This window comes from Sarcophilus harrisii, chromosome 5 (genome assembly GCF_902635505.1).
Source record: "Sarcophilus harrisii chromosome 5, mSarHar1.11, whole genome shotgun sequence".
In the NCBI taxonomy this organism is placed as follows: domain Eukaryota; kingdom Metazoa; phylum Chordata; class Mammalia; order Dasyuromorphia; family Dasyuridae; genus Sarcophilus; species Sarcophilus harrisii.
The window spans coordinates 252,264,448-252,291,613 of NC_045430.1; the positions used below are offsets into that span (position 1 = coordinate 252,264,448).

General features: G+C 39.6%; 1 protein-coding gene across 3 annotated transcripts in view; it reads left to right on the plus strand.

Moving 5' to 3' along the window:
- Window positions 1–390: 390 nt before the first annotated feature.
- The window catches only part of PIK3R4 (phosphoinositide-3-kinase regulatory subunit 4), a 54,549-nt gene continuing 27,773 nt past the window's right edge, over window positions 391–27,166 (plus strand). The window contains exons 1-9 of one of the 3 annotated variants that reach the window (XM_031940202.1): window positions 391–557; window positions 1,124–1,219; window positions 2,483–3,257; window positions 5,710–5,843; window positions 6,834–7,416; window positions 9,787–9,921; window positions 13,810–14,031; window positions 19,958–20,131; window positions 22,328–22,473. In XM_031940202.1, the coding sequence (XP_031796062.1) occupies window positions 2,522–3,257; window positions 5,710–5,843; window positions 6,834–7,416; window positions 9,787–9,921; window positions 13,810–14,031; window positions 19,958–20,131; window positions 22,328–22,473 (2,130 nt within the window). In that variant the 5' untranslated portion in view covers window positions 391–557; window positions 1,124–1,219; window positions 2,483–2,521. The remainder of the gene's footprint in view (window positions 558–1,123; window positions 1,220–2,482; window positions 3,258–5,709; window positions 5,844–6,833; window positions 7,417–9,786; window positions 9,922–13,809; window positions 14,032–19,957; window positions 20,132–22,327; window positions 22,474–27,166) is intronic. The other 2 variants (XM_031940203.1, XM_031940205.1) reach the window with 2 other exon arrangements.

Sequence of the window (27,166 nt, forward strand, 5' to 3'; positions counted from 1 at the left end):
AATAAATACCATCACCTCCCGATTACCTCAAGAAGCCCGGCTCGGTCCCGCCTGCGCCCGCTGCCTGCCTCTCAGAACGCCCCGCTGCCTCTGAGAAGGGCGTTCCAAGCTCTTCCGGGCATTCCCCATCCCCCACGGTTCCCCCCAGGTGATAGCGCCCGGATCTTCCAGAAATCTACCTGTTTATGTAAATGTAGTCTCAACAGGTTGGAATGTAAACTCCCGGAGGGCAGGGATTGTTTCCCCGCAGTCTCAGAGAGGCGGGCTCCGGGAAAAGTTCGTGAAAGTCTCGGGCGTGATGGACGGTCCAGAAGTTTTCCCGAGCGCAGCGTCTTCCGCCTTCTTCGTCGCTTAGCAACTGAGGCGCCCCAGGGCTCTTCCTCCTTGCCCCCCTCCTTACGTCACTTCCGCAGCGTCCCGGAAGTGAGCGCCAGCCGGTCGGTTTCCCCGCGAGCTGCGGGTCCTGGCGCAGCCGCTGGGGAGCCGGGAGTGGGAGGTACCCGGGTGTCCCCCCCGCGAGTGTCCCCTCCTTCCGTCCCGCCGCCGTACGCAGCGAGGTGGGCTTGTCGAGGCCGGCCCGGGGGCAAGATGGGGCGGGCGGGCCGGGCCGGGCCCGGGTCAGTGAGGTGCCCCCGCCCAACTCCTCCCTCCGGGCCGTTCCGCCTCCGGGGCCGAAGGACCCCCCGCTCCAGATAACCCCTCCTCCCGGTGTCTTCTCACGGGCTGGTCCTACCCCCCCACTCTCCGGGAAGCGTTCTTGTTCCTCTCCCCCGCCCCCCAGCTGAGCTTTCCCGGCTCTCTCTGACACCCTCCAGTCTCTCCGCGCTGCTTCCTCGTCCCCTCCCCGCCCCCAGGACCGATTCTCCCCGACCTCCCGGCGCCGCCCTTGCCGCCCCTTCTTCTAAACTGCTCGCTCCTCCCTGCCCCCACCTTCGGGGCTTGTTCTCGCCCTTCCCCTCCGCTCGGGTCCTCTCTGAACTGAGGAGCTGATCTCGTTTGTTTTCTTTGCCTTTTTTTTTTTTTTTAAAGGGGGGGGGGCAAGTAAATCATGGCATTTTGCCAGCAGGTGCTGATTCTGTGGTTTCTTCTTATTTTATTATTCTTATTGCTTTAATTCGAACAGCTTTGGCCAAGATTTCCCGGTGTGGCATGGAAGCCTCATGACCTTTTATGATTAGCCAAGCACTTCACAAAGCTTATCTCATTTGATCCTCCCAAGGTAGGTATGGCAGGTACTATTTATCCCCAGTTTACGGTGGTAGGAAACGAGACTTGGGTTGGGCTGGTCACCTGGTGCCTGAGGCACCGTGCTAAGTAGGCGGAGGAGGTCACACGCACAAAGTACAGGCTAAATAGGGAATGATCCAGTGATCTAAGCTTCGAGGGGCTGAGAGGGAAGGCTTCTTATAGAAGTGATTTTTCCCATGGTCAAATAAGCATTGAGTGGATTAAAACCAGGTTCTTTTGACTCCCAAGTTCAGCATTCTTACTGTAGGGAGCAAGGAGGCTACCTTTTTTTGTCTTGCCTTTGTGGCAGGTCACCTGACTACTTGTATGAAATGAGAAAGAGGGATTAGAATTGTAACTTTTTCTTTAGGGTAGGGTGATGATTTTTTTTCCCCTTAGTTTAGTTTATTCTTTTTTAAATGGTATTTTATTTTTTCAAACACATACAATGATAGTTTTCAACATTTACTTTTGCAAAACTTTGCGTTCCAAATTTTTCTCTCTCCCCCCTTCCCTTCCCCAAACAGCAAGCAATCTGATAAAGGTTAAATATGTGTAGTTCTTATAAATATGTTTCCATATATGTCATGACAAGCAAAAAATAAGTCAGAACAAAAGGGGGGTAAAACACAAGAAAGGAAAAAAAAAAACACCATCCACAACAAAAGGTGAAAATACTATGCCATATTCAGTCTTTGTAGTTCTGTCTCTGGATGCCGATGACACTTTCCATCCTGTCTTTTGGAATTGCCCTGAGTCACCTTATTGTTGAGAAGAGCCAAATCCAGGATGAGGTTCTTTTATGTTCAGCCACGTTGCTGGGCTTATGAGAGGTGTTTAAGTATTTTTTGAATTGAGTTTTTTAAATTAAGAAATGTAAATTCTTAACATTTTCAGCTTAGTGCTTAAGTGGCACACTTCACTTTATTTTCCCAGATGGCTAGATCTTATAGACCATTTTCAAATAAGAGCATCTTGAAAGGGAGAATAACTTGAAGTTCTATCACTTTCAGTGAAAGTATTTAGTACATTTATTTTTTTTTATTATTATAACTTTTTATTGACAGAACATATACTTGGGTAATTTTTTACATTATCCTTTGCACTCACTTCTGTTCCAATTTTCCCCCTCCTTTCCTTCCCCCCTCCCCTAGATGGCAAGCAGTCTTATACATGTTAAATATGTTATAGTATATCCTAGATAAGGAATATGATTGCCTCCTGTAACATCTTTTTCATCTAACTTTTTTTGTAGGTATCATATCTTGACGATATTGAAGGAGATTCTGTCATTATGGGAAACCAGCTGGCTGGCATTGCTCCCTCCCAGATCCTTTCTGTGGACAGCTATTTTTCAGACATCCACGATTTTGAGTACGACAAAAGCCTTGGGAGTACTCGGTTTTTTAAAGTTGCTCGAGCCAAGCACAGAGAAGGCTTGGTGGTGGTGAAGGTCTTTGCAATTCAGGATCCAACATTACCTTTAACTAGCTATAAACAGGAATTGGAAGAACTGAAAATAAGGCTTAATTCAGCCCAGAACTGTTTGCCATTTCAGAGGGCCACAGAAAAAACGTCTGAAAAGGCAGCTCTTCTCTTCAGGCAATACGTCCGAGACAACCTGTATGATCGAATCAGTACCCGTCCGTTCTTAAATAATATTGAAAAGCGTTGGATTGCTTTCCAAATCTTGACTGCTGTGGACCAGGCTCACAAATCAGGGGTCCGTCATGGGGACATTAAAACTGAAAATGTCATGGTCACCAGTTGGAATTGGGTTCTTTTAACAGACTTTGCCAGTTTTAAGCCTACTTATCTTCCAGAAGACAACCCTGCCGATTTCAACTATTTCTTTGACACATCTCGGAGGAGAACTTGCTATATAGCTCCTGAACGCTTTGTTGATGGCGGCATGTTTGCCACAGAATTAGAGTGCATGAAAGATCCTTCAACCCCCTTAGTAGATTTGACGAACAGCAACCAGAGGACGAGGGGGGAGCTGAAGCGTGCAATGGACATCTTTTCGGCAGGTATATTTGAAGTACTGAAATAGACTTAAGTGAAGGATACTCCGTCCTCTCCAATTATAATGATGATTTGCATTGCTTTAGTTGGTTACATCTAGGGAAATTAATTTATTGGCTTGACAGTATTTTCCAATAGATGCCACTGATATTAATTGATTGCTTACATTTCTGTGTACTTTATAAGGTTTGCTGACAACTTTACTTGAATTATTGAATTGATCCTAACAACAACCCTGGAAAGTTTTATTGTTCTCATTTTGTAAGTGAGGGCACTGAGACAAAGAGAAATTAAATGACTTTCCAGAGATCACACAAATGAGGCAGGACCTAAACTCCAAATCCAGTTTATCCACTTATGCAAGGTCACTTTTATTTTTATCAAAAGCCCGCTGTGTTCCAGACATACTATAAATGGAGTATTAGTTTTTTAAAGACAAAAATGCCTATATTTGTGACTTTCATTATGATTTCTTTTAAGTTTTCCCCTGAGTTTACATATTATATATGAGTTTAATCTATTTGAGTTCTTTGCTCTAAAAAAGTTGAAGCCAATTTTTTAAAAGTTAGGAAATTTGTGATTAAACATATCAGTACATTTGGGTATCCCAAGAATATATTTGTAGAGCTTCTGCCCACAATTATTTTTTGGAGCTGCGTATAGAATGACTTAAATATTCTGGATCCTTTTTATGCTTGATCCAACCCACTCATCTGTCTCTGATAATGATACCACAGGATATTTGGGAAGGTTATCCACAATCATATTAACTTCATAAGTGTACCAGTCTTAACATTGTAGTTTTTCTTAATTTCCTGTAGATTTCTGACCAATGTATTTATGCGAGCTTTTCTTGAGCCTATGTGTATATGTGTGTGTGTGTGTGTGTGTGTATATATGTGTATATATATATAAAATTCTGATTCTGTCATTTTTCTCACCTCTTGAGGGAGAGTTAGAGGCATAATGGTTTCTACTTGTTGAATAATACTTTTCAAAATTCTTTCCAAAAATTAATCTTTTTTAATCTTCCAGAGGTAATTCCTAAATCTAACATTCCATTATTTTGTAGACTTCCTTTTATGTTCATTATTTTGTAGTCACTTTCTTTCCTAGTTTTCCATTCCTTTCCTACTGAGTGGGCTCAAATTGTTTAGTCATATAGCATTTCTTCCATCTTCCTGAAAAAGATATTCTTGCCTCTTTTCCTTCCTAATTCAGATTTTTTGGAGATGGCCTCCCTAAATACTTCAGCCTTCTGGAAGTTGGGTGCCATTTTTCTAGATTTTTTATTTTATTTTATTTTTTACTTTTAAAAAATTTATTATTATTAATTTTATTTATTTTTTAGCCATTTTAATGGCTCCTATTTGCTGATTTGAGGAAGGAATTTGTATCCTTTTGGCTGTCATCCAATATACCTATTTCCCAAACGTTGTGAGTGGCTGGCAATGCTGAAACTGTGTAGACACTACTGATAGATTGCATGAAATAAATATAAATTCTTTCCCCAGACTTATCCCTTTGTGCACAAAATTCTCCAATAAACCAATCCTTCAAAGCCTGTATCAGGTAGATGGGAACAAAACACTTGTGGGCTTCCATTTGAAGGACAGTGGTCATCATATGGGATCATTCTTCCCCTTTTTTCAGCCTCTACTACTAGTTAGAAATAAACTATTTTCTTTTTTTTAAGGCCATCTTTAAACCTGTTAGCGTATTGTGATTCAGGAAAACTTCCTTACCTGCTTGGGAACATAAGTCACTTTTCAATTCTTGGGTTGTTAAGTCTTGTACAGGTTTGAGGAAGTAGCTCACCTTGTCAGCTATTCTTTCTTGATAGATAAATCCCATGCTGCTGAAGTTTCGTATTTCTTGTGACAAAGCTCGATTAACAACAGGCAAATTTTTTTTTAACATAATGATAAGAAACACTTTTCCTCCACTTCTGTCTTCCTCCTTGTAACGGGAGAAAGGATTATTGAGACTATACATTTGCGGTCCTTGGTTGAGTATTGTAAGAAACCTTAGATCATCTTATGAACAAACTTAAATGAACAAACTGCCTAGTTCATTGAATTAGTATTTACACAAAGACTACCAGAACTGGCTTCTGAACTCGTGTTCTCTGGCTTGATTAGTATCATACGTTCTGGTATTACATATGGTTCTTGGGCAGTCGCAGAACCTCTTGGAGCCTCAGTTTATTCATCTGTAAAATGGGGACAGTAATACCCATGGTATTTATTTATGTCTTGTTGTGACCCTGAAGTAGAAGAATGGATATAAGATGCCATCTCTATGAGCCTCAGCTCTTATTAGTAATAGTTATTTCACTTACTTTGTATTTGAGTTTTAGAAACTTGTTGAAATGTTTAGTCTGTGTGGATAAAAGGTGTTGGGTTTAGTTTCGGTTGTTTCTTCTTTGCTGTAGAAGTTACATCTTGTATTTTTCAGGTTGTGTGATAGCTGAGCTATTTACCGAAGGGGTCCCACTATTTGACTTGTCCCAGCTTTTGGCATATAGAAATGGGCATTTTTTCCCTGACCAAGTGTTAAACAAAATTGAAGATCGCAGCATCAGAGAATTGGTAAGTGTGGCTAGCTGGAAATTGGGAAAGTCTGTGATAAGTATGTTGTGGAAAGAAATCTTAAAATCCCTGTTAGAGTGATAGCCCATTAATCTGTCATCAGCCCCCTCGGAATTGGGCAAAAAAGGCTCTGAGCCCATTGAAGGCAGCACATTGACTGTGAATGTGTAGAAGGCTCCCTTTTAGGCCCAGAGCCTCTTTGACCCATTTTTCATGTGATACTCTGGGTTTATCTGGTTTGCCTTGGGTTCTTTTCTGAGATCAACCCATTAAGAAAAGGAGAGGAGAAAGGTAGGAAGTGAGACAGGGACACACAGATGCAGCCCTTGCTTACTTAGTCTTAAAAACTAGTGGAGAGAGGATTCTAGGAAGGTGACAGAGTAGGTGAGTAAATTTCAAGCTCCAGATTTCCCCCACAAATAGAACAAACACATGTCTCAGGATGAATATAGACTGATGAAACATCAAAAAGACTGGGGCAAAACAAGGTTCTCCTGATACAACCTAAGGAAATCTGAAGAAAGACTTCAGGCAGGGATACACCTCTGGGCCCACTCCAGAGAAACACCATCTGGGGAGTCTGGAGCTGGCTGCTTTTGTCTGGAGCCTTGGCAGGAACCACAGAAACTTTCACCTTCCAGACAGCATATGAAGAGTTGGGATCTGAGTTGGGGAAAACTGAGGAACCCTAGACTGATTAGAGCCATGCCCATCTGTGCTGCTGAGATGTAGCCTTGGCTAAGAAGGAACTAGCACCTTGACTCAAGGCCACTATGGTATCACTAGCTTTGTTATGGGATTCTTTGGTGGTCTCCAGGCCTGTTAACATAGCAGTGGACATTTGTTTAGATTTCCCTCAACTGATGCATTGCCATGAGGATACTAGGTTATGAATTTCCATCATAAAATTACTTTTTCTTTTTCCATCTTAGTTTTACTAAAGTTTTTAACCTCTCCATTCTCTGATTCATTCATGCTCATGTCATGCAGGTGACCCAAATGATCCATTGTGAGCCGGATAAACGTTTAGAAGCGGAAGATTATTTAAAGCAACAGCGTGGCAATGCCTTCCCTGAGATATTTTACACGTTCCTCCAGCCTTACATGGCCCAGTTTGCCAAGGAGACGTTCCTCTCTGCCGATGAACGTATCCTGGTCATAAGGAAGGATCTGGATAACATTGTCCACAATCTCTGTGGTCACGATCGAACGGAAAAAGCTGAGGGGGAGACAAAGGAGAACGGGCTGGTGATCTTGGTGTCTGTCATAACCTCCTGTCTCCAAACCCTCCAGTCCTGTGACTCGAAGCTGGCTGCCCTGGAGCTCATCCTGCACTTGGCCCCCCGACTGAGTGTGGAAATCCTTCTGGACCGCATCACGCCCTACCTCCTGCATTTCAGCAATGATTCTGTGCCCAGGGTGAGGGCAGAAGCCGTGAGGACCCTCACCAAGCTTCTGGCTCTTGTCAGAGACGTACCCCGCAATGATGTCAACATCTATCCAGAGTATATTTTGCCAGGGATAGCGCATTTGGCTCAAGATGAGGCAACTATTGTCAGACTTGCTTATGCCGGTAAGAATTTGTCCTCCAATTCACGATTTTGTAAGTTACTCTCTGGGAGCCTTTCAGTTTTAGTGGGAATTTAATTTTTGACATATATCACTAAGGTCATGTGACTTTAATGACTTGAGTATGTCTGCATACTCATTAACATTTTTCAAAAATGGCTGGAGATGTTGTGCAGAACAGATTCTTGCAATTTCTAAGGATTGCAAATGAAAATCTGACCACTGGGGTTTGCTTGACTTGGAATGACAATTAGTGGCTCCTCTGTCCAGCAGCATTTTATGCTGCTGTGTTGCTGTGGTGGAGAGGTGATCCAGAGTTGCCCAAGGCCTTTCTCGGGGCCTGCCAAGCTGGAAGGCTTTGACCATGTGAAGTCTGGATTGGGAGAAGCCTAGCGGAGTCTGGAGGAGGGCGTTACCAGGGCGGCTGTGCAGTCAGTGTGGAGTGATAAAAGGCCTGGCATGTGTCTTTGAGGGAGTCACAGGTCTCTAGAGTTTGGAAGAAAGAGAACCCTAAAATCAGGCTCACATGAAAGCTGAAAACATTCATTTCAGCATGGAGGATTTCTTAGAAATACAGAACAATGACACATGCCCGTATGATAGCATGGTGGACAAAAGAGAGAGTTTGTCATTGTTTGAAAGGAATTTGCCAATATGAATAGTGCTGTTACCCACTGTGGCTGCTGTCTGAGACTTTTGGGGCACCTCCCTCCACCAAGCAGGGCTTTTTCTGACAGATGAGTTGATCTCCTATAACAGCTGCTAAGTAAATGGCAGTGCTCCCTTCTGTGTATGAGATCCACCAGGTGCTGTAGTTGGGGTGGATGGCTTTAGGACCTAAATAGGAACCCACAGAGAAATACCAACTGGTCTTTTTCAGTTACATATTCCTATAATATGATAAAAGTAGATAAAAAAATTAACTGATCAACTTAACAAACATAAGTGGGTAAATCAAACAACACCATATAGAACAAAGACAGGTCCCCCAAGGTCAATGTCAAAGACATCTCGCCACAATTAGGAGACCAAATAAACAGAACCAGTGTGACCATTCTAGTGTGTGCACAGGGACCAGTATCACTGACCACACGGTACTGGCATGGCACCTCCTAAAGACCCGCTGACTATGGGGCAGCTTTGAAGATGTAGAAGCAGTCTTTCCAAAAGTGTTCCTGTTAATGATGCTTCATCCTGTTATGTAACACTGTACAGTCATCAATATTCATTACAACTCTTAGCTTTTAGCAAAAAAAAAAAAAAATGTGATCCACTACCTACTGTTAATTAAATAATAGAAGCAACTTTTTAGTTGTGTCAGAAAGCCAGGATGTAAGTGCTGAAAGGATCAAACCTCAAGTGGATCTGGAAAATTCATCCTCCTCCAATGATGCTAAATCAGTGAGGTCATAAAATATTGGTTAAGGTGGGAAGCAAGAAAATGTAATCTGCCAATTTAGTAATAGAATTTTTAATAATTTAATGACTTACTAATCAGGATGCTGTTCATCATTTAAGCCCATGCAAAGAAGGTCCTTGGACAAGAAAAAGTAGTACTTTTACCTAACACTATTAATTAATTTTGAGAAAATATGAGTTTGGGTGAAAAACTATGGCAAGAGGCATTTATTGCTAGGACAGTGGTATCATATGGAAGAGATTTGCTTGGATACAGATGATCCAGAACTATGTGTGGACATTTCATGATGCTGGAGTGGGCAGGGCTGGCTGGTACACAAACGGACCTATGAGACTGAGAACCTAGTCTATTATGACCTCTGACGTTTCCACTGCATGAAACGAGGGCAAGTAAGGATCAAAGAATGCCCAGATGGCCAACAGGAGAGATTAGCAGTGGGACTAGCCCTTTCCTGCCCGATTTTCTTCTTAGTTAAGTTTTAACCAGAGATGGTTGTGCTCCTTGGAGAGCTTGTGAAGAAATGTAACAAGCTTGCTGGAGAGCACATGGGGCTCCAGGGCTGAGCTGCCCTTGTCAGAGGAACTGGCTGATGGGCATTAAGGAGATCAGAGAGCTGACTTTAGGAAGGCACTCAATATGATGTGTCGATGCAAATTATATATCAGTGACGTTGTTTTGTGGCAGCTTTTTGGGGTATGTATGTGTAGCAGTTGGGTTAGGGAGTATTGCATTCTAAAGTTCATGGTTTTGAAAATAACTAAGCTTTATTATGAACTTGGTGGTAGGAAATTTGACTGACTCATAACTTAGTTATATATAACTAAGTTTATAACTTAGTTATAAAATTTAAGATTTTTTGGAGGGGGATGGGGTAATGCAGAATGAAAAATATTCAGGTATAAGATTACATTAATAAGGATTATTGTTTTCTCATTGTTTTTCTTCATCTTATAGAAAACATAGCATTACTGGCAGAAACGGCTCTGAGATTCCTGGAGTTGGTGCAACTGAAAAATCTCAACATGGAAAATGATCCAAACAGTGAAGAATTAGATGAAGTTGCACATCCCAGTGAGAATTATGACACAGGTGATGTGGCTTTCACTTTCTTGTTGTCCTTCCACCAGGAGCGGGTTAGAGATAGAAGTCCCTGTGGGTTCTGGGCTCACCAGCTCAGTCCTGGCCTACAAGGGCAAAATCAGACACAAAGTTGGGACATGAACACGCTCCCTTCTCTGTCCTGGAACCAATTAGACTGTGACCACACTTTGATCATGCTCCGTTATCCCACATTTCAGATCCCAGTTTTTATATATTGTCATTTATTCTCACACATGCACACACACACACACACACACACACACACGCACACACACTCTCTCTCTCTCTCTCTCTCTTCCCCTCTCCCCCTCTCCCCCTCTCTCTCCCCCTCCCTTTCTTTCTCCCTCCCTCTCTCTCCCCCTCTGTCAAGATTGTAATGGCACCAGCATTTCTGTCATTCTTAAACCTGCACAGGTTAGCAGGGGTTGAGAAATCCTGACTTTGGTCCCTTTACCCCAGTGTCCTGTGATGGTCTCGAATTACAAATAATGCAGCCTTCCTCCTCTGGCATCTCTGGGGCTTCCTTCTCTGTCACCCCAGTCAGGCTCCCTGCAGTCCAGGACCTGCTTTTTCTCTCAGTGCCCACATCCCAGCACTTAGTATCCCACACGGAATGAATGAAAGAAAGGATTTAGAATCACTCCAAGAGTATAGACTTGTTGAGCTCCATGTTTGGGAGACCTTTAGAAGTCATCTGCTTTGAACCTCTATTGTACAGGTAAAGAGACTGAGTCCCAGGCAGGTGAAGTGTGAACTCAAAGCTTTATGAATAAGTAGAGCCTCCAGTGACCAGAAGTGGCTCTTGTGAGTCTAGGCCCAGTGATCTCTGAATGAGCCTGGGCTGGATGAAGGATAGAGTGTACAATTGTATAGGGCTTTTTTATAAGAATGTGGAAATTACTAATATTTGGGAAATAAATGAAAGGCTTTAGGTAGAAAATTGATTAATCAGCAAGTATGTATGGAGTCTTTATTTTGTGTCAAGCATTGTGCTGGGTACTGAGAGTTCAAAGAATGAGCAGTTTCCTCTTCTGATAGAGTTTACCTTCTATTGAGGGGGACATATACATGGAGAAGTCTATTTGGAATATACAGACACTATATTAATACCCACACACACAGAGCAGTTGGGGGAGAAGGAGCAGTGGCAGCAGAGGATGGGATCAGGAAAGGCTTCATATGTGTAGAAGGGAGGGTCGTGAAGGAAGAGGGATTTGTATGATGCAGAGATGAGGAAAGATGTTCTAGGCACAAGGGACAGAAAGCATGGAGACAGACTCTGTGTGCTTGCACATGTACACAGGAGTGTGTGAGGGTAGGTCTCTCTGTGTGTGACTGTAGAAGTGTGGCAGACGATTGGCTGGGGCCAAGAGATGAAGGGCTTTAGATGGGTTGATTTGAGAGGCCATGGGAATTCAGTGGAATTGATTGGGAAGAGAGTAGCTTGATTGGATCTGCACTTCAGAAAAATCACCTTGGCTGCTCTGTGGAGGACATATTGAATTGTGGGAGATTTGAAACAGAGAGACCAGTTAAAGGCAATAGTCAGGGAAAGAGGAATTGAGGGGCTGAATTGACATGAGAAGAAGCATGGGATCAGATGTGGGAGATGTCCTGGAGGTAGGAATGGCAAGATCTGGCAGTTGTGATGATAGGTGGAGAGGGTTGGAGAGTTGGAGAGTTGGGGTTGGTGCTGAAACTGCTAATCAGGGAGACTGCAACGCGTTCAGAAGAGGGATAAGTTTGGACAGAAAGGTGATGAATTTGTTTTAAGCCTGTTGCTTGGAGAGGTCTCCGGGACATCCAATGTGAAATGTCAGTTGACAGGTAGTGATGCAGCTCTAGAGTTCAAGGGAGAAATTGGATGGATGTATAAATCTATGAATTATTTATGTAAGGATGATTATTAAATTGATGAGAGCCAGTAAGGTCATGGAGAAAGAATGGAGAGAGAGAAAAGGGTATAGGACAAAATTTTAGGGAATGCCCAGTGTTATAAGGCATGAATGGAAGCTAAGTTGGTCATGGAAAGGTCAGGAATCAGGAAAGATTAAAGGGACAAATCTGGAGAGCAGAGAATATCTAGGAGAAGAGTGTGGTTGGTCATCAGTGTCAAATGTGGTTTACAGATCAAGCTGCATCAGATTTGTAAAAGATCCCTGGATTTGACAATGAAGAAATTCTTGATGAGTGATATCGTCAGAATGTTGGATGCAAAGAGTTGAGCTAGTGCAAGAGGAGAAAGTGGAGGCAAGCCTAGGGAGGTTTTTCTGGGAGTGACTGAAAATTAAAGAACCGTATGGAATGATAGCTTGAGAAGACAGAATAATCTAGTGAAGATTTTTTAAGAATAGGGAAGACGGGCATATTTTAGGGCAGTTGGAAAGGAATTAGTAAGTAGAGAGAAGTTGAAGATTATAATAGCAAGATTTGGGGTGATTGAAGGTGCAATCTGTTGGAGAAGTTGGGAGAGAATTGGATTGATTGCACATATAAAAGGGTTTGCCTTGGCCAGGAGAAGGGTCAGAGACTGGATGAAAGGGAAAAGGAGGAGGAGATGATATCCAGGAATGGGAGAAGAGAGTGGGCACCTTGAATGTCATTTGAGTGACCAGAACCTTAGCTGAGAGAGAAGGAAGCAGAGAGGTATCTGGGGCATGAGGAAGGGAAAAAAGGTCATTTGTACATTCATTCATTCACTCATTCATCCATCCACTTATTTATTTATCGTTCTATTTATCTATTTCTAAGCTTTTTATTTTCAAAACATATGCGTGGATAATTTTTCAACATTTACCCTTGCAAAATCTTGTGTTCCAATCCCCCCCCCCCCTTTCCCCCACTTTCTCCCTTAGATGGCAAGTAATCAAATATATGTTAAACATGGTAAAAATATATGCTAAATCCAATATATGTATACATATTTATACAATTATCTTGCTGCACAAGAAAAATCAAATCAAAAAGGAAAAAAATGAGACAGAAAATAAGATGCAAGCAAACAGCAACAAAAAGGGTGAAATTGCTATGTTCCCATGGTTCCCACAGTCTTCTCTCTGGGTGTAGATGGCTCTCTCCATCACAAGATCATTGGAAGTGGCCTGAGTCATCAGTGAGAAGGTTTTGATAGGCATCTGTGAGGAATGAGATAGGGACACCACCACCCCCCCTTGGAGGCTGGAGTAATCGTCGAGGCAAGTGGTGGGTGGTGGTGCTTCCTCCGTGGTTCTGGGGTCGGGTTTACCGACCCTCATGTGGGTGCCCTTTTTGGGTTGGTGGCTGGGCCTGCATTGGGTTCAGGCCTGGTCTGCCTCCTGCAGGCAGCTCTGCTCAGCTCCTCTGAGAGATTGTGGAATATCAGACCCTCTCCTCCTCAGACCGAAGGCATAAGAAAAAGGCAAGGACTGTATCCCTGTTGCTGCCTTAGTCTCTTCTGTTGTCTCTGTCTCTTTTGAAATGTTGTTTGAATCAACTCATACTGGAACTAGGGTGTGGTTTTTTTTTTTCTTATTGAGCTTGAACATCAAATTATTCCCCAAATTAAACCTTAATTTCCTGATTGAATTAACTTACAGAAATATCCCTACCTATATTTTCCCTGTTCTCTGCTTCTTGTACATGGACTTTTTATCAGTTGAAGGGATAATGATTATATTTGCAATATTTGTTAATTGGGATATTTTTTCATGTATCTTTTGAGGCAAAACAGAATCGTATTTCTACCAGCTCAGAGCATGGGATTCTGAGAAACAAAATCCGAGATTAGTTGAGGAGCCAGCTGCCAGCAGTGCTGTAGCTTAATTTATTCTTATGAGGAGTAGGAGGAAAGCTTTTTGTGACCCTACAAATACTGATTCCTTTTTAATTTCTTTGCAGAGCTCCAAGCATTACATGAAATGGTCCAGCAGAAAGTTGTTACCTTACTAAGCGACCCAGAAAATATCGTGAAGCAAACCCTAATGGAAAATGGAATCACACGCTTATGCGTGTTTTTTGGACGTCAGAAGGCCAATGATGTCTTATTGTCTCACATGATCACTTTCCTAAATGATAAAAATGATTGGCATCTCCGTGGAGCTTTTTTTGACAGCATTGTTGGTATGTTTTTGACTTTGCTTTTCTAATACATCTTTAAAATGTTTTAATCTGCCATGTTATAGGATTACCATTTTAGAGCTAAAAGAGGTCTTGGAAGGCCTGTGCTGTCCTTTTGGAGATGAGGAAACTGAGACTGAGATCTTACCTCGCTTGCCCAAAGTGGCAGGGCCATGATTTCAGGCTGGATCAGAGTTCTGGCTCCCCCCCATGGGGTAATGCTGATCGGGCATCTCCTACCCTTGTGTCTGTGTTCAGTTGTGGAGTCAGAGGTCCGAGTGCTCGTGTGTACATTGTCAGAATGGGAAAGGGACCTAGGAGACTTTGAGGGCTTCCATCTCTGGGTCCTTGGTTTCCTTTGCAATCTCGTGCATTTTATTTTGTGTTTGAGAACTTGATTTTAAGAGGCTTCTTGCGGCTCTGCCAGAGGGACTCAGGGCACACAATATGCTCAGGACCCTTGAACTGTTCCCCCTAGGGCTGTACAATTCAGGCTGACAGGCTGGAGGGGGACACTTTGACTTGCCATTCTACTTTTGGGTACCCCTGATTATGAAGTTTCCCTTTCTCTCCACTTCCCTCCATTGTTTCCAGTTCTGTTTTCCCCTGTGCTTACCTCACTCCATCTTTAACCATGTGACTTAGTAAGCTGTAATTTTTCTTCCTCACTGTAGCCATGGCTTTGTTAAGTTCCAGGAAAACCATTTTTATTGTCAGTACTAAATAATAGCTCACAATGAAGTGATGAGTGGCCATCTCAGTCTTTGTGCGTAACGATTGAAAAGAACACAAGCCCCTTTTTTATCTGAGTGTTGAGGTCTGGATTAACCTGTGTCAGCATTCCAGAAGGGCAATTGTCAGATTTCTCTGCACAACCAGTTATTTGAGAAGTCAGGAAGTGCATTCTTTGTCTCTCTACCTCCCAGCTTTGGTTATGTGTGAGTGTTTCTGCTAAATCAGTCTTCTTTGGCCTTGATTTCCCTCTGGGCTCCTTAGGAACATATATCTGTAGCCATTCCTTTTTTTAAAATAATATTTTATTTTTCCCAATTACATGTAAAAATAATTTTTAACCTTTTAAAATTTTGATTTCCAGATTTTTTTCCTTCCTTTCCTTCCTACCCTTCTCTTTGAAAGAGTAAGCAAATTGATATAGATTATACTTATGCAACCAGGCAAGACATTTCCATGCTAATGTTGTGAAAGACAACATAGACAAATAAAACCCCACCAAAAAAATAGTATGTTTTGACCTCAGTTGGACTCCATCAGTTCTTTTTCTGGAGGTGAATACATTTTTCATTGTAAGTCCTTAGCTTACAACTTGGAGCATTGTATTAAGAATAGCTAAGTCGTTCACAGTTGATCATTGTATAGTATTGCAGTATAATTAGCTGACCTTATTGGAGAAGTTTCTATTTTACCCCGTTACAGATAGTGCTTGCTGATGGTTTTCGATAGATAATACTTATTTTAACAAAGACTCCATTTATTCCTATGCTCTCTGGTGTTTTTAATTGGTATGGTTTTGTTTTTAATTGGTATGGTCCTGCTCATTTCACTCAGCAACTAGATGCAGACTGTTGACGAACAGAGAGGAATCTGGTTATTAAGGAGGAGGAAAAGAGGAATGTGAATAATAAGAAATCATGGATTGTCCAGAACTTCATTCTAACCAGCAGTTTAATCTTCTTTCTATTAAAACTTTAAGATGCTGATGATTAGCAAAAATTCACTGGCCAGAACTGATTTCTTTTTTTTTCCTTGCCTGGTAAGGTGCTAGTAAGCAGGATGAAGTCAACTAGGCAACCAAAGATTTACTGAGGGATTGTAAGAGACAAATGATTTAAAACTGGTTTTATGTGGGAAATACTTTGAAAGCTCCTTGTTTGCTTGTAGGGTTTTATTAGGTGGCCGTGGTGAATTGCTACAGTCTGGAGTCATCATTCCCTGATTACCAGCTTTTTTGTGATCAGCCATTCTTAAGTTAGCCAGAGATCCTCAGATGAAAGATGTGACTGATCCTTAGCTCAGGGTCTTTCCAGCTTAATAGGACCTCTCGAACCCTTGGGCTTTCCTGGAATTTATAGCCTTTGAGCAGGCTTTGGAGACTTGGAACTATCTTTGAATTTTCCCTCGTGTTCTCCTTGTACAGTTAGTGATCCAGAGTGATTCTACAGTTCCTTGCCCATAGCAGGTTCTTGTCATTCCCATCAGCTTGTCCCATTTGCTCCACCTTCTTCCAAGACCCTTATTTTGATTATTTTATGATAATAACTGTTTCCATTTATGTCTGGTTGTGTACATTGATTTCATGGCTCTGTTTAACTGCACTTCAAATCAGATCATGTCCATTTTTTTGTGTTTCTCTGTATTACATTCATCATTTCCTGCAGTGCACTGATACAACACATACCACATTTAGCTTAGCCATTTTTAGGCTAAGGACATTTGCTTTATTTTCCTATTGTTTGCTACCTCTCAAAGTGCTGCTAGAAATATATTGTTGTTTATGAGTATTATTGTAGTGGAATCTCTGTTCAAAGAGTATGGACGTTTTAATCACTATTTGTATAATTTTAAATTGCTTTCCAAATTGGTGGTACTGATTCAAAGCTTCACCAGCAATGCCTTCTTGTGCTTGTCTTTGCAGCCCTGTTCCTCTCCCCCAACACTGACATTCCCATGTTTCATCATCTCTGCCATTTTTCTGAATGTGAGGTGAGATCTCAGGACTTGTTTTTCTCCTATTTTTAGTAATTTCGAACATATTTTCATATTAAAGTTTGCACTCTTTTGAAAAGTTTGTTTTTTTCTCTTGCCTGTTGGAAAATAATTTTTGGTTTTACATATTTATTTAGTTGTCTAGGTAACTTGGAAATTATACTTTTGTCTGAGACATTTGATGCAAAGGATATTCCGTTTCACTCCTTTCCATTTAATAATTTCCCTTACCATGGAAGCATTAGTTTTGTTTGGGCAGAAGCTTTTCAATTTTTTGTGATCAAAATGATCGCTTTTGTCTTCTACAAATCTCTGTGTTTTGTTTGTTTAAAAATACTTCTGCCCATAACTATGAGAATTGTATAATCTCTTCTTTTCTCTTTGAATGTTTGTACTCCCCATTTTTAATACTCCATTTTTCCCAGACGACTTTGTGTTTGCTGATCTGTACTCATGCGTATTCCCTGATAGAATGTTAATCCTAAGGAGAGGGACTCTCTCCTGTGTCAGTGTCCTCAGCACCTAGGACAATGCCCTGCGTATAGTAGAGTTTAATACGTACTTGTTAAGTGGAATTTTGTTAAGCCATTCTCCCTTGTTGGATAGAAGGGAAATTGAAGAGTTTGCCCAGTTTCACAGCATGAAACATTGTCCTCGGAGTAAAAATGAAGGAGTTAACATTTCTTGACTTACTGCTGACTTTCTGCTTTCACCTTCCGGTTGGATCTGATTGGCCATATGATTTGGAATTTGAGATTCATGAATACGTTCATGCTGGAATCACAGTGCATAGTGTTTGGAAAGGAAATGGAAGCTCTTTTTGCATTTTCTCTTTTGAGGGGAAGAACAGACTTATGATTTCCTTGTTAGGAGACACTCCCTGTAAAGTAGTTGACCACACTCTAGAGGTGACTATCTTAGTGAGTGTGGATCTGAAAGGTGGTCAGCAAGGGTCAAAACCAGCTTCCTCTCCCCTCTCGGGATGCTTAATCTCCTTTTCCATCCATGCTGCTTGATATGCTCGTGGAAATGGGAAATTGCAGTGTATGGCTCAGGGGCTGTAACCCTCCTCTCCAGAGAAGATGTTCCCCTATTCCTCTCTTGTAGGATCCATTGACATTATTTTGTGATTTTACACTTCAGGGCACTGTTAATGGGCTTTGATTTACTCTCCCTTTTAGCTCAGTGCATAACATCTGCATTTCCATTGTAAAAGAAAGTGCCAGTGTCCTAGATTTTAGATGGAATGGATACACAAGATGCTGAGAGGGAGGGACAGTGAGTGGGGTGACAACTCAAAAGGTGCTGCAGTACACGGAGTACTAGGCCTGGAGCCACGGAGAGCTGGGTTCAAATGTGACCTGACACTTTTTTGTGTGATCCTGGGCAAGTCAACCTTTGTTATCTCATTTGTAAAATGGCAAGGTTGTTGTAAGGATCAAATGAGATAATAATTGTAAAGCATTTAGTGTGGTTCCTGGTACACAAGAAGCACCATATAAATGTTGTATTAGCATTATTTCCTTGTATTACATTTTCTGCAGTCATAGCTTATGCTTAGAAAAATGAAAAGTTAAAAAACAATTTTTATGCCTTTCAAAGGTGGGCTGGATTACAAACATTATTGTAACATCATGGAAAACTGTTTTCTTCCAATATTGGCTCCTGATAGCCCAGAGAAATAAATGATGTTAAAATTTCTGTGACAGTTACAATGAAGTATAGAGGAAAGAAATAATAATTGCTGACATTTAAATTTGCTGACATGTAAATTGCACACTACAGTTTTTCAAAGTAAGTTACAGACATTCATTTATCTTCAGCAACAGTATGGGTCAGGTGGTTTTCTGGTCGTGTTCCCCACTTTATGGATAAAGAAACTGAGACCCAGCCTGCATAGAATTTAAGCCCCAGACATTTAAGCCTTGGTGATGTCACGAGAACCTCGTAGTCTTTGTCCCTTTAGCTTGGCTCCTGCCAAGATGCACAAACTCCTGCCTTTTTGCCCTGGGTTCTTCCTTTCTGGTAGCAGGCACAGATTGCTCCCTCAGTCTCCAGCCAGACTGCTCTCCTTTTCTCCCCCTTGGTTCTCCATTTTCTGTCCCTGTGCCTTTCCTTGGCCATTCCCCATGTCTGTGGCTCGGGCTCTCCTCGGCTCCGTGGCACCCTGCCCCCCTGACCTTTCTTTCAGATGTGGCTCACCTCTCCTGACCTCCCAGACCTTGGGTTGACCTACTTTTCTTTCACTTGAATTTATTCTCTCTTGTGAGTTGGCAGCATGATGGGGTGGAGAGAGAGCAAGCCTCTCAGAGCCAGAAGAGCTGCGTTCAGGTCTTCTGTAGGACTCAGATTGGTCGAGTGACTCTAGGGAGCCTGCCTGGGCAGCTTGTTAAGATGGGAAGCAGGCTAAGGGATGGCCTCGACTGGCCTTCGTGAGGCCATCTGGTCTCGGGCTTTATCCCTCTTCTGTCTGTGTTTGTGTAGACACTTAGTGTCTCTGCTGTTAAACGAGGGCTGTGTGAATATGCTCTCTGTACTTGTGTCCTCAGTATTTGCTTAGCGAGTAGTGTGCTCAGGCGGGCCTCCAATAATGCTGCTTGGTGGAGATGCTTTGTGTGCCCGAGTTGAGAAACAGATCCTCCGTGGCTGCCAGGCTGCATTGCGGAGTCCGCTTCTGGTCTGACTGCCCATTAGCGAGATAATTAGCATTCTTCCCTCCATATTATTGCAGTGATCCCTTGCATCGTCTGTATTTCATGGAAGTTTCTTCTCACATCAGTACTTATTTCCTGCCCACAGAATACTTTTCACTTCTTCTGCCATACTTGTTGCTCTTTCCCTCTAAGTAGTCCTTGTAGACATTCTTAGTCTTTGTTTTCCTTAGTCAGCCACACCAAATTCCCATTTCCCATCAAAGGAATTCAGGTTTTTATAGAAAATGTTTGAGAAAACTTGAATTTTTAACAATAAGTTGATACATATTTGGTGTTTGAATTCTTTTGCCTCCAGCTCTTGATAATCGATTTTTGTATTGATTTCCTTGTTGTAGCAGGAAGACATAGAATCATTTATTAAAGTAGCTTTTTTCATCTATTATCATTGGACACTATGATTGACATTTTTAATTTCCTGTTTTTTAATGGGGTGAAATAGGATTCCTCTTCTGAGAGCTGCATTCTCATCAGACATTGGTCTTGTTTTTCAGGTGTTGCTGCCTATGTTGGTTGGCAGAGCTCTTCTATCCTAAAGCCTCTACTGCAGCAAGGCCTTAGTGATGCTGAAGAATTTGTCATTTTTAAGGCTCTCAATGCCCTTACGTGTATGTGCCAGTTAGGACTGTTGCAAAAACCTCATATCTATGAATTTGCTTGTGACATTGGTAAGTACCTGACTGCTCACTATCCCTTTGGGTAGATGTGAAGGATACCTGCTGGAGAACTGTAGAAATTCCTTGGCATTGGGAAGGATTAGAATCAGCTACAGTTTTAAGTTGTCCTATGGGACAATTTTGTTTCTCCCACCATAGCAGAGGACCAGTTCTTAAAGTCATTTTGTTAGTTTCACAAATTAAATCTCATATGCTTTGAATTGTAAGCAGATCCAGCTTACTTTAATGTTTATATATGTTGTGACAATCTGCTTTTGAGCTACCTCTTTAATTTATAGTACTTGGAAGTTTTTAAAATTGAAGTTCTGGGACTTATTTTTTCAAATAATTAAATGAGTTGATTTTATGGCCCATAAGACGGTGATCCAATTATTTCCAGCTTTTAAAATTCATTTAAAACAGTGATAGAATTAGCACTGAATTAGTAAATTTCATAAATATGTCAAACTTAAAAGCATCTGGAACATTTTTAGTCCTGATCACTGTTTTCAGATGGCAGGCGATAGAGGAGTTCCAACTGGGTTTATGCTGAGTGAAAAAAAAAATAAATTGGAAACATTGTTTTTGTAGCAAAACACTGAATTGCTCTTCACTGTTTCATCAAGGAAAATTAATAGCCCATATTTATCAGACTTTGAGAATAAGTGTTCACCATGGTAGTGATCGAGGAGAGGAAAGAAGGAGCTGTGGATGTCAGTTGTTTCAGAAACTCATACATAAACAGATGGTCTCAGATATATCATATTTAAACTATTTTAGGAGAACAGACTTATAAAATGTTAGGATTACCAATTTACTCAACATGCAGCAGAGATTTGGCCTCGTTGGAGTTAGTATGAAAGACTGTCTGAGTTTTAGGATTTGGATTTCTTGGTTTCAAATTTTATGATTCTGAGTGTTTATAGTTTTCGGTTCATTATGGATTTAGCAGCTTCCATACCGTCTCAACCCTCCCTTGTCTGCTATTTGTTGCTGTTGCTTAAAGCCTGAATCGCTATTATAACAATAAGATATTTACGGATTTGTCTATTCAGAGGATTGTCCCTTAGCCCTGATTTTTTTTTTTTTTTTTTTACCTTAGCCCTAAGTAACAAGTGATAAGGGTTTAGCCTGATTTTATTTTATTTTTTTTTACCTTAGTCCTAAGTAACAAGTGATAAGGGTTTCCTCTGGATACCTATGAGAATAAAATTGTATTTTTAGAAAAAAGAAATAGTATCCTAAAGGCACTTTTTATACCAGCATCTTTGAGCCTTTACATGTGTACCATAACAGTTTGATAGAACATTGGATTTGGATTTAGGAAACTTAGATCTAAATCACTTCACTACTATTTGTTACTACCATAATGGACAAATCATTTAGTCTTTCTAGATCCCAGTTTCCTCATCTGTAAATTGGAGAAATTGAAGGAAATGACTTCTAAGGTCACTTCCATCTCTAAATTAAGATCCTATCACTTCTCTCCAGTTAGTCCAAATTAATAAGATTTACTCTTTTAGATTTTATATTACTATATCTTTAAGTTGAGTTTGGGGAAAACTTATACTTTCTCTTAATTAATTCTGTGTATTTTTCTTGTTTGATTTTGATATTTCATTTTTTTGGTGTTAATTGTATCTATTCCCCTGTTAGATTATAAATCATTGGGAGAAAGAGATCAAGTACAATAAGGTGTTTTACTTCAACCATGTCATAGTGGTACCTTGCACATTGTAGAGACATAAGATTTCTTGGGTGAATTTATTCTGAGAGTAGATTTTAAATTCCCGAAGGACAAGCATTATATGACCACTTTTTCATTTTGATTTGTTTGACAACATCCATTAATCTGGCATTTACTGTACTATAAACTTGATGTACTAAAGCCCATTAAAAAAGAATGAGTTAAATAAACAGATGGTGAAATTGCTCTTTTGATTTTAAGTGACTTAGAGAATGAGAAAATGCTTACTCTTTTACTCGTGGAATGACAAGAGTGACCCTGAACTAATGAAAACTTAACCATTGAGACCTTTTGTATATATACCAATATATCTTATATGGAAAAGAGTTTTAAATTTTAGTATTATAAATAAAACAGTATGTGTAAGGATCTTAATGAATGCTAATGAATTGTGCCATGTCAAAGTTGGCATTGCTGTATTCAAACTACTCCTGAGACTTTTCATTCTTCTTTTCTTTTAGCACCTTTTCTGTGCCATCCCAATCTTTGGATACGCTATGGGGCAGTGGGATTTATAACAGTGGTAGCTCATTATTTGAACATTGCTGATGTCTACTGCAAGCTGATGCCTTACCTCCATCCTTTCATCACTCAGCCAATAATACAGGTATAATTTTTATGGTTTCAGACTCTTTCTTCCTGTTTAGAGATTGTTTGTTGGATAGAGAATTTTAAAAATAATGTTTCCTTAGGTATTATTTTTCTTATAATTGCTTTCAAAAAAATTTTGCTTTTATAGACTTGATAACTTTGATCAAAATTAAACTGCATCTTATATGATTTTATATATTGTATTACATTTAATGGAGCAGTGTTTTTCAATCTTCATTTTTATTATATAATACTGTAAAACATCTGTTGTTAGATGATATATAGCCTAGCAAAAACATAATATTCTTGAACCATATATCATTCTTCTGAATATTCATTGCAAGAAGTATAATAGATTTTGGTTGAATACAGCATTTATGATTAAGTGAGAAAAGTTTTGTTTTTGTTTTTGTTTTTGTTTTTCAAAAATTTAGTGTGTAGAGGCAGAGGTAAGAAGCCAGAGTGAGAAGAAGCATTTTTGCTTTGCTCATCCATTATACCTCCTCCATAACAGTCTAGAAAATGCACCAAACTGAATTCAGTCTGATTGGGAAATCTAAGAAAAAAGTCAGTGAGTCTTTTTTCTCCCTCAACCTGAAGTGGCTCAGCAAGACACCAGAGGGGCCCTGAGGGGAAGAGGGTCAATGGGTATGGTAGGAAGCATTGTTATGTGCAGGAACAGAAAGGGGATGAGATAGAACTGCAGTGGAGAATGGCTTGGGACAGAAGGAGAGTTCAGGGGATCCTTGAATTAAGCCAGAGTGCAGGACTAGGTCTTGCAGCTTTGGCCCATTGCCCAATTCTAGATCACAGTGTGGGGAAGAGTATTTGAAGTGTAGGCTTACCCTAACTGTGCACCTTCCAGAGAATCAATTCCTCAGATGTAGCTACGTATCTCTGAGTCTTGACTTGACTCTTGAGGATGTGACTACATGTTAGCCCAAGGTCAGAGCCTGCAGTAGAATAAACAGGGCAGGAGTCCCAGCTCACAGGATGAGTGCAGTTCAGCACTGATCCTGGAGAGCTCAGGTGAGGAAGGCAGTAAATTGGACCTCTTTTCAGATCACCCTGATTTGAGAGCACTAGAAACTTGTAAGTCTCCAGATTCATCTAAGAAAGCAGCAAAAGGCCATAAAAGGACAAAAGCTTGGACTAGATATTACCTGTCTTCTCAACCCCCTAGGTCATATAGAATTTGGGGCTAACAAAAAAGTCCAAAGACTTGACAGTCAAGAGTTATTGTGGTGTTAGGAAAGCATAGGACACAGTTATAAAAGAGAATGACTTGAAAACACCACAATCAAAGCCTCAAAGAAGAATGCAGATTGGACACAATCCCAAAAGAATTTCTACACCGTTGAAAGTTTTTTTTTTTTTTTTAATTTAAAATCAAATAAGAGCTGTGGAAGAAAGATATGAAAAAGAATTACATAGTTTGTTAAAAGAGATAAAATCTTACTGAAGAAAATCAGTCCTTGAAAATTATAATTGACAAAGAAAAACTAATGACTTTACAAGACATTAAGAAATACTAAAAACAAAGTCAAAACAATGGAAAAATAAAAGAAATTTGTGGACTGTCTTATAGGAAAAGCTTGACTTAGATAGCAGAGAAGAAATAATTTAAGAATCATTGAAGTACCTGAAAACTATGAGGAAAAGAATAGCTTAGATTTAATATTTCAAGAAATTATAAAACTGCCCAAATCTTTTAGATCCAAAAGGCTAAGAAAAAAATTAGAAGAAAACATTGGTCATCTTCTTAAACCTCAAAATGAACATTCCCAGAAATATTATAGCCAAATTCAAGAATTCCAAAATCAATTAAAAAAAAAAACTACAAATATCCAGAAAGAAAAAGTTCAAATACTGCAGAGTCATAGTCATGATAACACATTTAGTGGCCAGCACATTAAAGGAATGGAGAGCTTGGAATATAATATTCCAAAGGCAGATGATTTATGCTCATAATCAAGAATAATTTACCCAGCAGAATTGAATGTATTCCTATAGAGAAAAAAAAAAGGACTTTTAATGATAAAGGACATTTAGGAATTGTTGATGAAAAAAACCTATGGTTAAGTAGAAAATTTGATAGACAAAGGACTCGAGCATAAAAGGATAAATATAAGTGACTGCACAGAGTTAAACTATTTACATTCTTATATGGGGAGATGATACATGTCACTCCTTAGAACTTTACTTTAGCAGTAGTTATAAAAGCCTAATTAGAGGGCGTGAGCATGATTTTATTGTTTGGATAATATCAATTGGATATTATCAATATCAATTGAATAATATCAATAGAAGGATAGTGAATGCATTGGAAGAGCAGAGAAAGGAGAGGAATAATGGGGAAATTTATTTTATTTAAATGGATGTTTAAGGAACGATTTATGCAATGGAGGTGATAGGTAGTAGGGCCCACTTAAACCTTACTGTCATCTGAATTGGTTAAAGGAAAAAAGAAAATACGTGTGTGTGTGTGTGTGTGTGTGTGTGTGTGTGTGTGTGTGTGTGTATGTATATGTCTACAAATACACAGTTGAGTACAGAAATTAATGTTTTCCAATTGGGAAGTAGGAGGAAAAAGATGTAAGGAAAAAGAGGAAGGATGTGAAATAAGAGAAAAGAGAAGTTAAACAAAACAGATTCTGAAAAAGGGAACGGGAAAAAAAGAAGGAAACAACAGAATGGAAAGAAATACACAGCATGTATTGAAAGTGACTGGGGTGAATTCATCTATCAGATGGAAGAGGATAATAGAGTAGATGAGAAATTAGAATTAAACAGTGTATTGTTCACAAGAAACACATTTGAAACAGACATATGCGGAATTAAAATAAGGGATTGCAGCAAAATCCATTATGTTTCAGCTGAAGTGAAAAAGGCAGGGATAGCAGTAATGATTTTAGAAAAAGTAAAAGGAAAAATAGATGTAATTGAGAGAAACAGGGAAACTAAATTTTCCTAAAAAGGTATCATAGACAGTGAATTAATATCAGTGGTGAACCTATATAAACCAAATGGTATATCATCTAAATTCTTAAAGAAAGGCAACCTCCCTTTATACCCCATCAGACCTAAATAAATCTAGCCAGAAGATAAATAAGATGTTGAAGAGATGAATAGAATTTTTAGAAAAGTTAGATATGGTAGACTGGGAGAATAATGAATGAGAAGAAATATATCTTTTCTCAGCTGTGCATATCCCTTTCGCCAAAATTGATCCTATACAGGCATAAAACCTTACAACCATAGGCAAAAAACTATAGATATTAAATTCAGCCTTTTTTGACCATAATGAAATAAAAAAAAAAAAATACATTCATTAAAGGAGAGGGCCTTTGAACCAGTGATTAAAGTTTATTTATTTATTTATTTATTTAATTATTTTATTTAATAGCCTTTTATTTACAGGATATACACATGGGTAACTTTACAGCATTAACAATTGCCAAACCTCTTGTTCCAATTTTTCACCTCTTACCCCCCCCACCCTCCCCTAGATGGCAGGATGACCAGTAGATGTTAAATATATTAAAATATAACTTAGATACACAATAAGTATACATGACCAAAACATTATTTTGCTGTACAAAAAGAATCAGACTCTGAATTATTGTACAATTAGCTTGTGAAGGAAATCAAAAATGCATGTGTGCATAAATATAGGGATTGGGAATTTAATGTAATGGTTTTTAGTCATCTCCCAGAGTTATTTTTCTGGGCATAGCTAGTTCAGTTCATTATTGCTCCATTAGAAATGATTTGGTTGATCTCGTTGCTGAGGATGGCCTGATCCATCAGAACTGGTCATCACAGTGATTAAAGTTTAATTGGAAACTAAATAACTTCATCCTCTGTAATGAGTGGGTAAAAGAACAAATCAGAAATTAGTTTCGTTAAAGATAAGGCAACAATGAGACATCAAACCAAAGTTTGTGGGACTCATTCAAAGCCCGTGTTTAGGGGGAAATCTCTATCTCTGAACTCTTTCATCAGTAAAAGAGAGCAGATCAGTGAATTGGGTATATACTTAAAATAACTAGAAAATGAATGAATTAAAAACTTCAAATTAAATACTTAGGTGGAAATACTAAAAGTCAAAGGAGAGATTAATGAAATTGATAATTAAAAGATTGAATTAATAAATAAAACTAGGAGATTTTTTTTTTTTGAGGGGGGGAGATATTGACTAAGTTGACTAAAAAAATAAAGAAGCCAAATTACCAGTATCAAAAATAAAAAAGGTTAATTCACAAATAATGACGGAAAAATAAAAGCAATTTTAGGAATGATTGCACAACTGTATGCCAATAAAACTGACAATTTAAATCAAATGGCTGAATATTTATAAAATATAAATTGCCTCAATCAGCAAAACAGGAAATAGAATACTTAAATAGCCCTCTTTTAAAAAAGAAGTTGTTCAAAAGAGATGGACAAACTTCCAAAGGAAAAAAGCCCAGGTTCATTTTGATATACACCTAGCTACCAAATGTTTAAATTCTAATACTATAGAAATTTTTTAAGAAAATAAAGAAAGGGGTCTTACTGAACTACTTCTATGGCATACGTATGGTCTTGACACCTAAACAAGAAAGAGTGAAAACAGAAGAAAACTATAGGCCAGTTTCTGTAATGAATATTGATGCAAAAATTTAAAATAAAACAGTAGTGAACTACAGCAAAAGTTGTATACTATG